General features: G+C 36.6%; 3 protein-coding genes across 9 annotated transcripts; all 3 read right to left on the reverse strand.

Moving 5' to 3' along the window:
- Positions 1 to 137: 137 nt before the first annotated feature.
- Positions 138 to 5,430, reverse strand: LOC117625772 (cytochrome c oxidase assembly protein COX15-like). Of its 7 annotated transcripts, none has more exons than XM_034357320.1 (10): positions 4,734 to 5,430; positions 4,332 to 4,386; positions 4,057 to 4,165; positions 3,215 to 3,476; positions 2,281 to 2,579; positions 1,675 to 1,900; positions 1,349 to 1,594; positions 1,130 to 1,240; positions 513 to 644; positions 138 to 390 (listed from the first exon to the last, which is right to left on the reverse strand). In XM_034357320.1, exons 4-10 carry the CDS (start codon positions 3,377 to 3,379, stop codon positions 220 to 222), a joined length of 1,350 nt encoding a protein of 449 aa, XP_034213211.1. In that variant the 5' UTR covers positions 3,380 to 3,476; positions 4,057 to 4,165; positions 4,332 to 4,386; positions 4,734 to 5,430; the 3' UTR covers positions 138 to 219. The 7 variants fall into 7 exon arrangements, with proteins under 7 accessions (XP_034213211.1, XP_034213214.1, XP_034213210.1 ...); XM_034357323.1 differs by having other exon boundaries at positions 3,215 to 3,469; positions 4,711 to 5,430; XM_034357319.1 differs by having other exon boundaries at positions 4,711 to 5,430.
- Positions 5,431 to 5,659: 229 nt separating this feature from the next.
- On the reverse strand, positions 5,660 to 7,950 carry LOC117625777 (40S ribosomal protein S8-like). The gene is made up of 5 exons (XM_034357338.1): positions 7,836 to 7,950; positions 7,600 to 7,672; positions 6,619 to 6,952; positions 6,088 to 6,275; positions 5,660 to 5,913 (listed from the first exon to the last, which is right to left on the reverse strand). Exons 1-5 carry the CDS (start codon positions 7,837 to 7,839, stop codon positions 5,835 to 5,837), a joined length of 678 nt encoding a protein of 225 aa, XP_034213229.1. The 5' UTR covers positions 7,840 to 7,950; the 3' UTR covers positions 5,660 to 5,834.
- A 4,904-nt stretch (positions 7,951 to 12,854) lies between these two features.
- Positions 12,855 to 14,759, reverse strand: LOC117625771 (berberine bridge enzyme-like 17). Its single transcript, XM_034357317.1, has one exon. It carries the CDS (start codon positions 14,713 to 14,715, stop codon positions 13,123 to 13,125), a length of 1,593 nt encoding a protein of 530 aa, XP_034213208.1. The 5' UTR covers positions 14,716 to 14,759; the 3' UTR covers positions 12,855 to 13,122.
- Positions 14,760 to 16,386: the final 1,627 nt, after the last annotated feature.

A 16,386-nucleotide genomic window follows, 5' to 3' on the forward strand; every position in this document is an offset into this window, starting at 1 on the left:
CTCTCTCTCTCTCTCTCTCTCTCTCTCTCTCTCTCTCTCTAAGAACTCGTGGTCACTCGATAACAACGGAATCATAGTCCAAACTACAAGCAAATCTAGAAAATAACTCCCAGTTGGATCGCCAGTGATAATACGTAGAGCACAAGAATCAAATAAATCTTTTTCTTTCATCCAATTAAAATGTCAAATAGTTGTTCTAAAATTGTACTACAAAGTCATCTAGATTGTCTTTGCAACTTGAGGTAGTGATTTAAGAAGATACGGCGATGGCCTACGCAAAGTGTGATTGAGAAGGATCATCAGTGTCAGGAGAGTCAAAGCCCCAGCTTGGTGTGCTGTACCAAGTTCTACAGGCACATATGACAACAGTGTAGATATTCCCAGTGTGACCTGCGACAATAACACAACGAATTGTGCAAAACAATTAAAATCAACCTGCTCAAGCTAATGAAATAATTTGAAGGAGAAGAGAGAAAAAAAAAAAGGAATGAAAAGTTGGAAACCATATATACCTGAAGGCCAGCCATGCCTACAGCACTACCAATCAAAGACCGAACTGCAGGATGTATGTCAAACTTCCTTGTTGACCACCACAAAGCACCAATTGAAAATAAAGTTGCAGTTGCAAGGATACGATGATCAAGCTACAAACAGGAAGAACAACAATTAATCACAACCCTACTTCATGATTGAAATTTGAAAAGATTAAAGAACAAGCTAATACGCAGTAGAAGATTTAACAATTCCATAATTTCACAAAAGCATAGTCGCCACAAGAAAATGGTGTTCATCACAAGAAATTATAGTGTAACCTCAAAGAAGACACAAAAACTGCTGCTAGCCGAAATACATTTCAATGGCTTTAAAAACAATAACTTTCCTGAAAAGATGATGACATAATCACATTTCATTTGTTCCTACACAAAACAGAAGTTCCTACAGAAAACAGATTTTTTTTAGTGAAGGAAGAACCTTAAAATAAGACATCTTTCCAATTTTTAACTCCTTTTTTTTTTTTGGTAATATTTTAATTTCCCTTGTAATCATAAAAGCAACCTTGGAGATAACATATAGCAACATTATGTCGCAAAAAACTAAAATAAAATATATTCTTTGGTCAGAAAGATACCTGCACAGTAGATGTATTCTCAAAGAAGTTCCGGATTAGTGGCTTCATGTCAAAAACATCCTCTGGGATCCATGTATCCCCCATCTTTGGAAAAGTATTATAAGCATGCCCCTGGAATTTTCACACATAAGCATATTTAAAATCTCTTACTCAGGAAAAGCCACATATCATCCATTCAATTCATTGTGAAAGGCAAGAAGGAAAACAAAAATTACATACAGCATCATTCCCGGCAACAAATGCTCCTGAGACAGCAGTTACTCCGACAAGTAAGCTTACAGGAAGAGCAAGTTGCTTCACCTTTGCTGCCCCACGAACCCAAGCTAGTGATTCAGAAGGTGGTTCAGGCATGACAACAGAAAGACCGGTCCATAAAAGGCCACAATATATAGCAAAGGCTGAAGTAAGATGAGCTGCAAGACGGTAAGGGCTTACTCTTGGCTGGGCATATTCAGATGCTGGCTCCTGTGAGAGAGAATTATTTCAAAAATCCATCGCTTTTCTAAATTTCAATCAAACCCACGACAAGAGAAACCATATCTGACCTCTAAACCACTTTTAACCATCCACCAACCAATTAAACCCTGCCCAGCACCAAGACCAAAAAGAGCAGACAGTCTCAGTCCAAGTTGTACAGTAATATAACCCTTACGGAGAAAATATGAGAAGGGTAATGCAAACATAATTCCCAGTGCCCTTCCCCACATTCGATGTGCATATTCCATCCAATAGATGAATTTGAAATCTTCAATACTCATCCCTCGATTTACACTACATGAGATAAAAAAACCAGGTAACATTAGAAGGGTCCAAAAGAACTTCAACTCCTGTTGAAAGCAACAATGTAACATCAAATATGTAATTCTTCAATCCTAAAAATTTGGGTAAAAGTAAAGTACAAAATGCTAGAAAGACACATGAATAGTAAAATTATCATCACTCATATAGCCCTTCAGTTCAAAGCACATATTTTCTGTTTTGCTTCCAGTCAATAGAGGATTGCATCTGTAAACAAACTTAAGCAATTCTTGAAGACTTTTAATGTAATTTCAAGTTTAGAGGCAGATCACTACGAGCTATAAAGTGCTTAAAATGAAAACTAAAAATTAATGATGCAAAAATTTCCAGTGTTGTTTCCACTTTGCACTAACCGCTTAAACTCAGGGGACTGCTTGTACTTCCCAAACTCAAGCAACCAATCCTCATCTGAGAGAGGAGGAAGCCCCCCAGTAAATTTCCAATCAGTCATCGAAAGACCAGATCGCGTTAGTCGTGTAATACCGCCAAGTATCACCATACTAAACACCCATGCAGCAGAGCCAAAAAGCCAAATGCCAACCATTTTCTGAGCACGAGGTCCTCCATTTACAAGAAGCTTCAATCCCTCCTTATTTTCGATGCCTACAGAAGCAACAGTGGACATATTCCTTATAGATGGTACATAATTTCCCTGAAAATGGCATAAGAAATTCCCTTTTTATTTAATATTTTACAATACAACCCAGCCTAATTAAGTTAAATTGCACAAATTTGTTTTTGGCACATTTTGTGCATTTATTCATCATAGAAAAAGGAGTTACTTCAAAAAATGATAGTCAACCTATAGAAAAATAAAGATTAAAAGCAGCTGCATTCATTGATACGCTACAACTGAAAAGCCTTAGTTCCTCGCTCTAACTCTAATACACGTCTGCAGTGTCATCCTAGTGAATCGATATTATATTTTACGTTTTCCAGCCTCAAATACTCTGTTTCAACAGCCATCTCTAATTCCAATCTAAATTTCTTTTCCTTTTTCAAATTGGTTTCAATGACAAAATGAAATTTCAAATCCATTAACTCATAGTTGGATCTCAAAATCATTGAATGATTTTGTTTGATTATCAGAAAAAATACTGCTTAAATAGAAATTCCACAGCTGAAAATGAAACTGCAAAGCTTGTCCTAGCTCCGAAAAGCTTCCCTAATTCGACATTCACAATCCACATGCAAAATCTAAAGCATTGAACTTTAATATACTTTTTTCGAATTTACTTACCAAAAATGAATTCAAAATAATTTATAAAAACAAAGTGAGAAAGGAACCTTAGACAAAGATCGAAAGCCATCCAAGCATTTTCGTGTGGCTCCAGTAGAGAATAATCGAAAAGATTCCTCGTTCAGAACCCTAGACGGCGTCTTTCCCCAGAGATTGTACAGATCTTTGCTGTTCTTCTTCACAAACAACGGTACGACTCGGCTCCGAAACATTTCTCTCTCAGCTCTGAAGTCTGAAACTGAGAGGGTTTAGGAGTGGTTTTGGTTGTTCGAAGCTGATTTTATGCCTTCTTTCTCTTGGACCTGCAAACTACACCGGCTTTAAACAAACGAACACGTTGTCGATCTTCAAACCACGTAGAAAGTTTTCATATCAAAAACCACAGAGTTTGATTGCAACAGTAACATACAATATTAAAAATTAATGAAAAATATTGCAAAATCAAACCCACTCTCCCCCAATCACAACCCTCCCACGACACCCACGGTTTAGGGGGCATTATCGAAATGGGCCACGGATTTTTAATTTCATCAATTTGCACCCCAACATTTTAAGATTGTATCAATTTACACATTCCGTCAATTGGGTCTGCAAAAAGTCAAGCCCCACAAAGGAATACCAGATGTGTGTCTTGGTTGGTGTGAGAGCAGATCTAGGGATGAGGGATGTCTCATGATCATGTCAGGTGGTGATAAGAAGCAAAAACAGAAAATTTAAAAAGTAAAAACCTAAGATATAAGCATGAAGTTTTCAATAGTGTACCATAGTTGGAATCATACTCATAAGAAACTAAAATAGTTTATACAACTTGACCATGCATGACACTCCCACTTATGTCAAGGAAAATAAATCAAAACTTGACATAAAAAAACGGTTCTTCAAATGATACCTGTTGCCTGGTGGTCAGTCCCAACCTCTTAACCAATGTTGTTCAAATTGGATGTTGAAAAGGGCTTCCTCCAATTTTGCTATCTGCTCTAGCAAGGGTGCAAAATGCTCTGCATAAATCACTCTTCCGCTTAAAAAAGAAGATTAATTTTGAAACAAACTGCGGGGGCAAATGGAATAACAAGTAATGCACACCATTTTTAGCATGCTTGTCATAATATGTAAAGTGAGCAGCATGTACATCAAAGTCAATGGTTTCATGGTAAGGAGACTTACTAGTGAAGCAGAACTGGTGAACACCTTGCTTCTAAAACCATAAACTCAAACTTATCTGGAGACATTGGAAACAAAACTCCAAGGTAAATGATAGACTACGTAAATTGATTGCCAACATTACCACTATTATATCATTCAACAAACAACAATGTCCCAATTGGAAAACCAGCTCGAATTGTCTTATAACTTTTGCTTAAACCAGTAACCAAGAAAAAACAACATTCTAATTTATGTTCTCATTTCGACACTTCCAACTTCACAAATTAACTACACAACAGCTTATTACAGAGTATATACAGCCATCTCCACCCCAATATTACCCATATACCTATTATCTAATTAAAAACACAGCAGCTTATTAAAAGAATAAGAAGAAAACCTTAAGCTGCGTAAGAAACCCACCCAACCAAATGAATCTGAGACGGCGCTGGGTGCGACGGCGATTGCTGGTGGGTTCTCTCTCTTCCTTCTTCCTGCTCCTCCTTCTTGTTTGGTTGCCGTCTGAATCGCCCAAAAGCCCTCAATGGAATAAAAGGTCCCTGTTGAGCCTTTTTCTAGTAGTGTCTCTCTCTTGTTAATTGAAATAAAATGACACCATACCAAATATTCCAGAAAATAAGATAAATGTAATTCAAAAATTTCAACATCCAAACACCCTTACCCATCTCTCTCTCTCTCTCTCTCTCTCTCTCTCTCTCTCTCTCTCGCAGAGATAACCTATTAATTAATTATTAACTTGAACATAATTAAATCCTACAATACTTTCTGATAATTTGGTCCAATTTGTCGAAGTGAAGAGGAGGCTCAATGGTCTCTATTGACCAATTTATGGATCACTTGAGTATGATGAATATTGGTGGCTTGCTTCCCAACTCCATTCTCTACAGATCCCTCTTCACAGCTCCTCTGTCCTTTGGTTTCCTGATGGAGGCGGCAACGGCAGCCACGGTGGCAAGCTGGTCTGGTTAGGGTTAGTTATTGTACTTGGGGTTTCTCTAATTTGGGGTTATTTTGTTGTATTGTGCAAGTACTGGAGAGGACAGCTCTTTAATTGGGCATGTCTTATTTTGTTCTAGCTTTTGCTTTCTTTATGGCTGGATGGGCAACCTTCCGTTTCCTGTGTGGTTTGGGCCCTTCTTGTATGTTTTCTGTGATCTTTCTCGCCCATGGATCCAATTTTCGGATCGAAAAAACAAAAAGCATTGATATCGCTACTTAATCCCAAACGATTTCAAAGTTCCAGCAAGCCTTGTTTGTTGAGAATTGAGTAAGAAAATAAACCAACATTTGAAACTAGAGGATCCAACTAAGTGATGACGCTTAAGAAATGAAAGGGAAAGATCCAAAATGAAATATAATTGCTGATTAAACATTCAACCATTGAAACAGTGTTTACCAGTTCAACATCAAACCGAAATAAAGTGCAACCCCTCAAAAGGTAGGAAAGGATGAAGGAAATAACATATTCTGAGTCTAAATGACTAAAGTTCTGGTAACAAAATTCTAAGCAGCAGCACCCTTCCCCTTCTTCCTCTGGAGCTTCTTCATGTAAAATTCCAGCTCTTTGCCCTCCAATATATATCTGTAAAAATTTCATAAGACCCATTATATATGAAATACCTTACTTTAAAACAACAATAAAAAGGAGCTGATATCATCCATATTTCAGCCCTTGCAATACTGCAACTACAATAATAATGTGCCTATTGACAAATCTGCTTACTAGAAACAGACATAGGCAGATAAAGTCACATACCCATCAGAACGGCCACACTGTCCAGGTCGTGATGAGATACAAGCCAACAGACGACCACCACCAAATTGCTCTTCAATATGCTGGTCAAGGGTGCGACTCTGTTGACGCTTCTCCAACTTTCTTACTACATGGTTGCTCTTCTTCACCTCCTCAGCGATGGCAGCAGGAGCAGCAGCAGCATCACCTTCCTATTAAACAAATAACACAAAAATGCCATCAAAGACAGTAAGCCTAATGCTGTTGACCACATTCAATGCAGTCATCAGAAGTAAATTAATCTTCCTTTAAATTTTGTTACCAGCGCACAAATATATTTCTTTCCACCATCAAGTAAGCATATTAACACAATGCCAGAAACCATCATATATTTTTTCTTTAGGATTCATAAACTAATACAATGCTTCCAGAAATAAGGAAAACACGAAAGGCAAGTCCAACCTTAATACGAACAGCAAAATATCTTAAATCATTAGGACAAACAAAGACAAAATTAATAAATTTACCAACCCAAAGGAGATAAAAGAGACCTACCTCTCCTTCTTTCTTGGCAGCAGCTGCAGTTTTCTTCTTGCGGCCAATTTCAACTCCATAGTGCTGGAGATACCACTGCTTGAATGGTGCTGCATCAACCTGAACAATGGCACCCTTCACCAAAGTTTGAGTACGGACCAGCTCATTGTTAGATGCATTGTACACGACATCAAGAAGACGGGTTTTGCGGGTCACAGCCTCACTACCCCATGAGAAATTTCCTGTGTCGAGCCTCAGAGCACGCCACTTCACATTCCCACCTCGAACTCTGATTCTCCTCACTGTCTTGTTGCTTGACAACTTTGTGTTTGCAGGTTGCCTTCCAAGCTCATACCTTCAAACAAGTTGAAACTAAATCAATTCTGCAATCATTGAGGCTTTAAAGTAAATTCATTTTACACAAATATAAAAACTGTTTGTAATCAAGTAATATCAAACATGATAGGAACCTAAACCACTTAGCACTACGGGATTTGTGTTACTTCAAATTTTGCAAAAATTGGCAACCAGAATTTGAGGAAAAAAACTAAAAAACACTTCTCATAATCTAAGAAATGTAGGCTTTGTGCTGTATTCCCAACAAAGTTAAGACAAACGCTATGACCAGAGGCATTAGATGGTGAAACCCACATAATTAAAAAATTATCAGAGAAATAACAAGAACACAACTTGTAAATCATTTAGAGTTCTTATAACATATGCAAATATATAGCTAGTTCATAAATCATCCATTCACCAGAAACGAACACAAAGGTTTCAACTACTTGTTGGAAAGAAAGAAAGAAATAAATAAATAATTACATAAACAAAAGAAGCACATTATTCAGAAGCACGACAACTCTGATTCATTTATCAATTAGAAAACTTTAGTCTTTGTTTGGCTGACCCGTAAAATACAATAAGAGAAAGGAACCAAAACACGGTATAACAATCTGTACCAACAAAAGCATCTAAATCAAAGAAAAGCAATTCAAAAATTACTTTCTCTTCTTCCTCCATGCCTTCTTCTTGCCTCCAGTGGCACGTCTCTTGTGCATGGAATCTCGGGAAATACCTACAAGCCATACAATATTTGAAGATTAGCATCACAAAAATGAATGCGAAAAGAGAAAACAAAACATCACTAGAGAAAATTCAGAGGTACCCATCACTGAAACGAATTTGAAAAACAGAAAATGAATATGAAATCAAGAAGATGAGAGTGGTGTGAGATGTACCCATCTTGGGAGAAGGAGAGTTCTAGGGTTTCTCTGCTCCTGGAGTTGCGGCAACGCGGCTAGGGTTTGAGACAAGTGAGGCAGCCGAGCTAGGTCTTTAGTACAAACGAAGTGAACGAAATTACGATTTTGTCCTCAATAGCCCAAACCAACTCTTAACTTCGAACAAGTTTGGATTGGGCTTTCCCGAGAATCTGCATCCCCAATAGAATTTGGCTTGAAGTGACGTCGTTTAGATCTTTATAGGCCAAGCGGCCCAAACCTTAACTTAGTTCATGGCCAATTCTTTGGACACCCATGTTATATCCTAAAAATTCTTCGGACACCCACGTTATATCCTAAACATTCTTTGGACACCCATAACAAATTAATAATTTAACAGTGGCATATTGCGATTTTAATAAATTAAAAATTAAAAAAAAAATTTGGGGTCCATTTGAATGGAGTGATTGTTAATCTAGAAATTTATGTGACATTACATCTCTGTCACTAGCAAAAAAAACCCCTTGCGCGACCAAATTTTGGGCGACGAAAAACTATTCGTCGCACAAAGTCACTTTGCGCGACGAAACAAAAAATTTCGTCGCTCAAAGTATTGCGCGACCAAATTTTGCGCGACGAAAAACAATTCGTAGCGCAAAGTCACTTCGCGCGACAAACTTTCGCGCGACGACAGTACATTGTCGCTCAAAGTATTGCGCGACCAAATTTTGCGCGACGAAAAAACATTCGTCGCGCAAAGTAATTTGCGCGACACACTTTTGCGCGACAACAATACATCGTCGCTCAAAGTGACTTTGCGCGATGACAATACATCGTCGCTCAAAGTCTTGAGCGACCAAATTTTGCGCGACGAAGTTATTTTCTCGTCGCGCAAAGTAACTTTGCGCGACACACTTTTGCGCGACAACAATACATCGTCGCTCAAAGTGACTTTGCGCGACGAAACAGTAACTTCGTCGCGCAAAGTCCTTATAAAAATAAAATATATATATTTTAAAATCTTTGCATGACGTAATCCAAACATTTCGTCGCCTAAACTAATTTATTTTTTTTTTTTATTTTGTATGCATATAACACTTAAGAAATTAAACAGTATATATATTTATTAAGTAGCTTTAAATTTATTATTTTAGATCGGATCGGATTTTTGTTAGAAAAATATATTATTGTTGTTAAGATTGGGTTTTTGTTAGAAAATATATATTTTAAATTGACGATCGAATTAGTTCATTGTATTCATATAGGGTCAAGGAGTGTAGCTGTAAAAAATCATCAAAATCGGAGTTAACATAACCGTTAAATCGTGATTTTTCATTATAACCGTCGAAAAGTTTTGTCCCATTACTTGATCTCTGAATGTTTATTTTTTTCGATTTTTGGCGTATATGATCTCGAAGTATAAACAAACAAGTTTGGCGGTTGGATCGTTGAAACTAGTTTCATAGAATGTGTATGCCATCAAAACAATATATTCACTAACAATTAAGAGTTTATTTATATTTTAGTTAAATATAACATAAGATTTTGTGGTATCCACTAGTGTAAATATTTTAAATTGAAGATCAAATTCAGTCATTGTATTCATATAGGGTCAAGTAGTGTAGCTGTAAAAAAATCATCAAAATCGGAGTTAAAATAACCGTTAAATCGTGATTTTTCATTAGAACCGTCGAAAAGTTTTGTCCCATTACTTGATCTCTGAATGTTTATTTTTTTTCGATTTTTGGCGTATATGATCTCGAAGTATAAACAAACAAGTTTGACGGTTGGATCGTTGAAACTAGTTTTGGTGAATGCATATGCCATCAAAACAATATATTCTCTAACAATTAAGAGGTTATTTATACGTTCGTTAGATATAACATAAGATTTTGTGGTATCCACTAGTGTAAATATTTTAAATTGAAGATCAAATTCAGTCATTGTATTCATATATGGTCAAGGAGTGTAGCTGTAAAAAAAATCATCAAAATCGGAGTTTAAATAACCGTTAAATAGTAATTTTTCATTTATAACCATCGAAAAGTTTTGTCCCGTTACTAGATCTCTGAATGTTTGTTTTTTGCGATTTTTGGGGTATACGATCTTGAAGTATATACAAATAAGTCTGACGGTTGGATCGTTGAATGGTGTGTGTATATATATTTATTTATTAAGTAGCTTTAAATTTATTTATTTTGTACGTATAACATTTAAGAAATTGAATAGTATATATATTTATTAAGCAGCTTTAACCTTATTTATATTTTAAATTGTAAAATAAAATAATTTTAATTTTATTATTCATAACAATTATTTTTATAAATATTGTGTTACGAACCAATTTTTCGTCTCTCAAAAGTTTGCGCAACCAACAGTTTGTCGCGCAAAACTCTAAAAATTTGGACGGGTACCAAAAATGGGACACGAGATTTTTTAAAAAAATAAAAAAAATTTAGACTTTGCGCGACCAATATTTTTTTTCGCTCAAAACTTTGCGCGACCAATATATTTTTTTCGTCTCGCAAAAATTTGGGCGGGTACCAAAAATCGGACGCGGAAATTTTTTTAGACTTTGCGCGACTATTACGTATTTTTCGTCGCGCAACAATTTAAAAATGTTGGCGGGTACCAAAAAAGGGGCGCGGGGATTTTTATTTTTTTAAATAATTTTTTTAGACTTTGCGCGACCAATAATACTATATTCGTCGCGCAAAAATTTAAAAATTTTGGCGGGTACCAAAAATGGGACGCGGGGATTTTTTTTTTAAATAATTTTTTTTGACTTTGCGCGACCAATATTTCTCTATTTGTCGAGCAAAAATTTAAAAATTTTGGCGGGTACCAAAAATGGGACGCTGGGATTTTTTTTAAAAAAATAATTTTTTGACTTTGAGCGACCAATACTCTTCTATTCGTCGCGCAAAAATTTAAAAATTTTGGCGGGTACCAAAAATGGGACGCGGGGATTTTTGTTTTTTTAAATAATTTTTTTAGACTTTGCGCGATCAATATGTTTCGTCGCGCAAAAAGTTGCGTGATTAATATTCCAATATTTTTCGTCGCGCAAACCTCTGCGCGACCAACAAAATTTTTCGTCGCGCAAAGTGATACGGTTTTTAAAACCGAAATAACTCCACCATTTTCTCAATGCCTTTCTCTACTCTTACCTCTCCTTTCTCTTTCCCTCTCCCCAAATCCCACCATTTCTCTCACTCACTCCTCTCACTTAATCTCTCATCTCTCTCTTCACTATCTCTCACTCTCTCTCACTCACTCTCTCATCTCTCTCACTCACTCTCTCATCTCTCTATCACTATCTTCTCTAATTCTCTCACACTCACTTCTCCCTCTCATTCTCATTCTCATTCACTCTCAATCTTGCCAAAAGGTATATTCTCTCCAAATTTTAAATTTTTTTCATTAATATGTGTTTTTGGAGTTAATTTTGAGTTTGTGCGGGTTTTGGGGTTGAGTAAAGGGGAGGGATTGGAGTTTGGGTTGGATTTGTGGTATAACAATTTTAGGGGAGATTATGCCTTTTTTTTTTTTGTGGTTATTTGACCATATTTTTTTTTTTTTTTGTAGGGAATCATCGAGACTTTGACGGCTAAAGTTGAGGATTAGGAAGCTATCAAAACATATCCTCCGCCACTACTACCACAATACGCTTGTATTAGGATTTTATTATTGTACTTTGTTAATTTATGTGTACATTTTGAATATTATATATATATTTATTGGATAATTTAATAACTATTTTTCATATGTAATTTTATTTTGAATATGTCAATTTAAATTAAAGTAATTAAAAAATCATACAATTAAATTAAATTTAAAAAGTAAAAATTAATATCAATTTAAATTAAAGTAATTTTAAAAAGAAATCATACAATTAAATTAAATTTAAAAAGTAAAAATTTGAAAAAATTCATATAAATAAATTCATATTAAAGAAATAATTATACAAAAAGTCACGTTAGTATTCGTCGCGCAAAACTCAAAAAATTTGGGCTGGTTCCAAAAATTGGACGCGGGAATTTTTTATTTTTTATAAATTGTTTTTAGACTTTGCGCGACCAATGTATTTCTTCGCTCATAGCTTTGCGCTACCAATACTTTTCGTCGCGCAAAGTTACTTTGCGCGACAAATCCAAGTCGCTTTGCGCGACTAATACGTTTTCATCGCGCAAAGTCACTTTGTGTGACCAATGAAATGTCTTCGTTGCGCAAAGTCTTTCTTCACGATCTTTGCGCAACGGATTCTGCGCGACGAAGTTTCTGTCGCGCTGAAATTTGTGCGACTACAATGTATTTTGAGCGACGAAATTCTGTTCGTCGCGCAAAGTGTAAAATGTAGTAGTGTGTGGAAGGTTTGTGATGGTAACTCAGAGGCTTTGGCTTATTTGGCAGGGTTAGGTAGTTTGGCTAAAAAGAAGAAAAATCCTCCTTCCAGCAGACTCCTCACTTGGCTCTTTATTTTGGAGAACCAACTTTTGACTCTCAACATCTAGCAAAAAGGAGAGAGAACTGGAGGCTCGCCAAATTGAAGAGAGAGAGAGAGAGAGAGAGAGAGAGAGAGAGAGAGAGAGAGAGAGAGAGAGAGAGAGAGAGTGGGGAGAGATAGAGACATTTGAGAGATTGGTGGGGTTGGATTTTTACTTTTCTTTTTAATATATTTGATTTGTAAGAGAGAGATTCAAGTATGCATGCTAAACATGAGGGATATGCCATAAACCCATGCTTGGTTTTTGTGATTTTCATGAAGAAAACAAAAACTTGACCATAATGGCAATTTCAAAACAAAAAGAAGAGAGTTTGCATTGATCCTAACCATTGCAGATGTTCTTAGGAATGAAAAGGAAAATAAGAAATAAAGAATAAGAAATCAAAACAAATGATTCATAAACATTATTAGATAGAGAGGTGTAGATAAGTGGTCAATAATTTCTTGATTTCTTAGACGTACAAGGAGAGAGTTTGAGGGTGTGCTTCAACATTTTTGGCCAGCCTACAATTGATAATGTACCAAAAGGATTCATTCGTATATGAGAAGGACTTGTTATTTATATATGCTAATTTAAAAAAGAATACATATTGTAGAGGTTACATGAGATCGTCATTGTAGACTACAAGCTTTCTTTTACAATAAATGAAATGAATACTTTGGTAACATCAATAAGATGATTTATGTTAACCTTCCACTTATTCTCTCTCTCTCTCTCTCTCTCTCTCTCTCTCTCTCTCTCAGAGGTGGACTTTATTCGTTACGGATATCACATAAACATATAGTATACATCTCTCTCTAAAGAGGAGGGATACTTTGCTTATGCTTGAAAAAATTATGAGGATCGACCATGGTTTTCACACGCACCAATCTATCAAAATTACCTTTGAAGTACTTCCTTCCATAAAGTGTAGCAGTTTCAAAGTTAGTCTTATTATCCTGGTTCGCACCGATGTCGAGATCCCTGTAGTTTTGGAACGCCTCTCTTGGATTCTTGGAGACATACGGTGTCATCATGTCATACAACTCTCTTGTTAAGCGAACGTACTTGTTGGTGGCCTCAATCCCTTCGTCATACCACGACGAATAGTATAGCGCAAAAAATAGGTTTCCGGCCCTGTGAGGGTATGGAGTTGCTGACTCGGAAATCTCGCTCATTCTTCCACCATAAGGGTTCCAATCCAACCAAATGTGCTCTATCTCAATCATCTTCTTCCATATGGAATCAAAAACATGTTTTGGAATTGGTTCCTTCACATAGTCTGACTTACCTTTGTAGAAGGTCTCTGGTTCAGTTGGCTTGCTGAGAAGAATTTCTATGGGGGTTCCAATGGGACTTTCAGCCCAAAATACAGTGGATTCCACCCAGCTCACTTCATAGCAGTCTTTTCGTTGTAAGCCCAGTTCAGGGAAACTCTCATTCAACAATGCCACAACCTTGTCACTTGTTCCCAAGAAATGGCCAATGAATGATACTCCCACAGTCTTGTTTCCCTTGGTATCAATATTCTTCACTTGTGGCTGTGCTCTGAGGAAGACCTCTTTGGGCAGCTTGGGTGCAACAGTTTGCCACTTGTAAACCAAATCTGTAACACCTTCCTCTATGGTCCTGGTAAGGTTGAACACAGTCACTTTGGGTGGAACTGGAACCAGCTTGAGCTTCCATGAAAGAATAACTCCGAAGCTAGCTCCACCACCTCCTCTGATGGCCCAGAAAAGGTCCTCTCCCATTGACTTTCTATCAAGGATTCTACCATTAGCAGTAACTAGCTTAGCATCCACGATATTATCGATGCTAAGCCCATACTTTCTCATCATAAACCCATAGCCGCCGCCACTAAAATGGCCACCAGCACCAACCGTTGGACAAATCCCAGCAGGAAAACCGTAAACGTTGGTTTTTGCAGCAATTGCATAATAAACTTCTCCAAGAGTAGCTCCAGAGTGAACCCAAGCGCTCTCATCCGCAACATTAACATCAATGGAGTTAATATTAAACATGTCGAGAATGACAAAGGGCACATCCGACGTGTAAGATAAACCCTCGAAATCATGGCCACCACTTCGGATTTTAATTTGCAACCCATGATGTTTGGCACAAAGCACAGTTGCTTGGACATGGGACTGATTCTTGGCCGCTATTATGGCCAGAGGTTTTGGAGTTGCAGCTGTAGAATATCTGCGGTTATTAATATGTGCTACCAAAACAGATTGAAATGAGCTATTTTGAGGGGTGTAAATTGATTCTTGGATTGTGTGGGCAGGGTGAGGATATTTTGTGAGGCATTGGAGAAAGCGATCAATGGAAACTGTTCCTGCAGTTGTCCATGGTATCGAGAGGGAAAGGACAGAGAGAATGAAAAGCAGGACTGGAGGGTTTCTGAACTTCATTGGTAATATGTGGGATTGTATAGCTCTCTTGATTTAATATTTGGCGGTGTGATAAAACAACAGGCTTGGGGTAGTATTTATAATGGAGCCAAAGCACCCAACTTTGAATTTGTTTTTGGTTTCTCACCAACTCGTGTAGGCTTTTTATTTTCTATAGCATTACTGCGGACTTTTCTAATGTCAGCGTTAACTTGTCAAACTGACCCACAGAGGTGGCTCGGTTGGCGAGCAACTCAAGAGGGCCCCCAAACTTTTCCTAATACTTTGCTGCAGTCCATATGGCTGCAATGGTGGATGAAATTCAAAAAATTTAACTGTAAGGGTTAAATTGGTTGTTTTAATTAATTCAAGTGCTAAATTGGTTGACTTTTTAGTTTTAAGAATTACGTTTGATTAGGGTCATAATTCGGGGGTAAAACAACTGAAAATTCTAACATAAAAATGAAACCCACATTTGTCATGTTAATATTTACCGCACATAGTAACCGTATGATTAACGGATGAGATCGTGTATAGAATTTTCTCGAATTTGTGTAAGAGTTTGTAAGGTCTTAATTACAAGATCGGATGTCAATTTGGAATGGGATATTACCCTAAACTCAAACACATAAGACCATGTTTTTCACATGTACAAACAAAGATCATCTTTGCTTGTTAGTTTGGCACTTGAGGACCATTTTGGGGTGGCGGACCATGCACTTTGATTCATATATATATATATATATATATATATATATATATATCAATACGTTCACTAAATCTTTTGTAGACTTTTCTAACAAAATTATTGGCAATAGTTTTATTGTAGTTGTAGACAATATATACATGTATGTACATGTTATTATTATTATTGTAACATACCCATAAATATTATATATTATAATGGGGGCGGATTCATGGGATTTTTGACACAATTTTGGCACAAATTTCAGACCTTTAGATTAACCCACTATCAATGTATGTGATTAAATATAAACTAATTCTTTCTTTTTAAAATTATTATAAATTGAAATTCACCACTCTATTTTCTCTCTCTTCATTTATATTTTCACATTCTCTTATAAGAAAATTGCAATTATGAGATGAAAAAAATTCATTTATTTCCCACTATGCCTTTACGGAGAAATTTTTTCCTCTCCCCATTCTCCTACTCCTCTTTCATTTGCAACCCAAACTTGCAACCATCCACGAAAAAATACATTTTTCTCTTATTGCGATATATATCCTCCCCATATTTTACTGTTATTAGACTAGCTATATCATAGTTACCCAATTCGCTCGCCGCTTTACAAATTTTGAACTGAATTGCATATATCGAATTGTGGTACATTATAGCTTTTTGGAACAATACATTTAGCGACCCAAAACTTGTAAGGATTAGAACAATACATGAGTGACCTTGCTGCCCAAACTTTATTGGTTGTTCCAATCATCAACTTAATAGGCTTTTTATTTTTTATAGCATTACTGCGGACTTTTCTAATGTCAGCGTTAACTTGTCAAACTGACCCACAGAGGTGGCTCGGTTGGGGAGCAACTCAAGAGGGCCCCTAAACTTTTCCTAAGAGCAACTCCACCCCTTAGGGCAAAGTCTAAGGCAAGGGCAAGCTAGGGCAAGCAAGGGCTGACACTATTCACGTGAATAGTGTCAGCCTTGCCATTTGTGGTTCC

Source organism: Prunus dulcis, chromosome 4 (assembly GCF_902201215.1).
Source record: "Prunus dulcis chromosome 4, ALMONDv2, whole genome shotgun sequence".
In the NCBI taxonomy this organism is placed as follows: Eukaryota; Viridiplantae; Streptophyta; class Magnoliopsida; order Rosales; family Rosaceae; genus Prunus; species Prunus dulcis.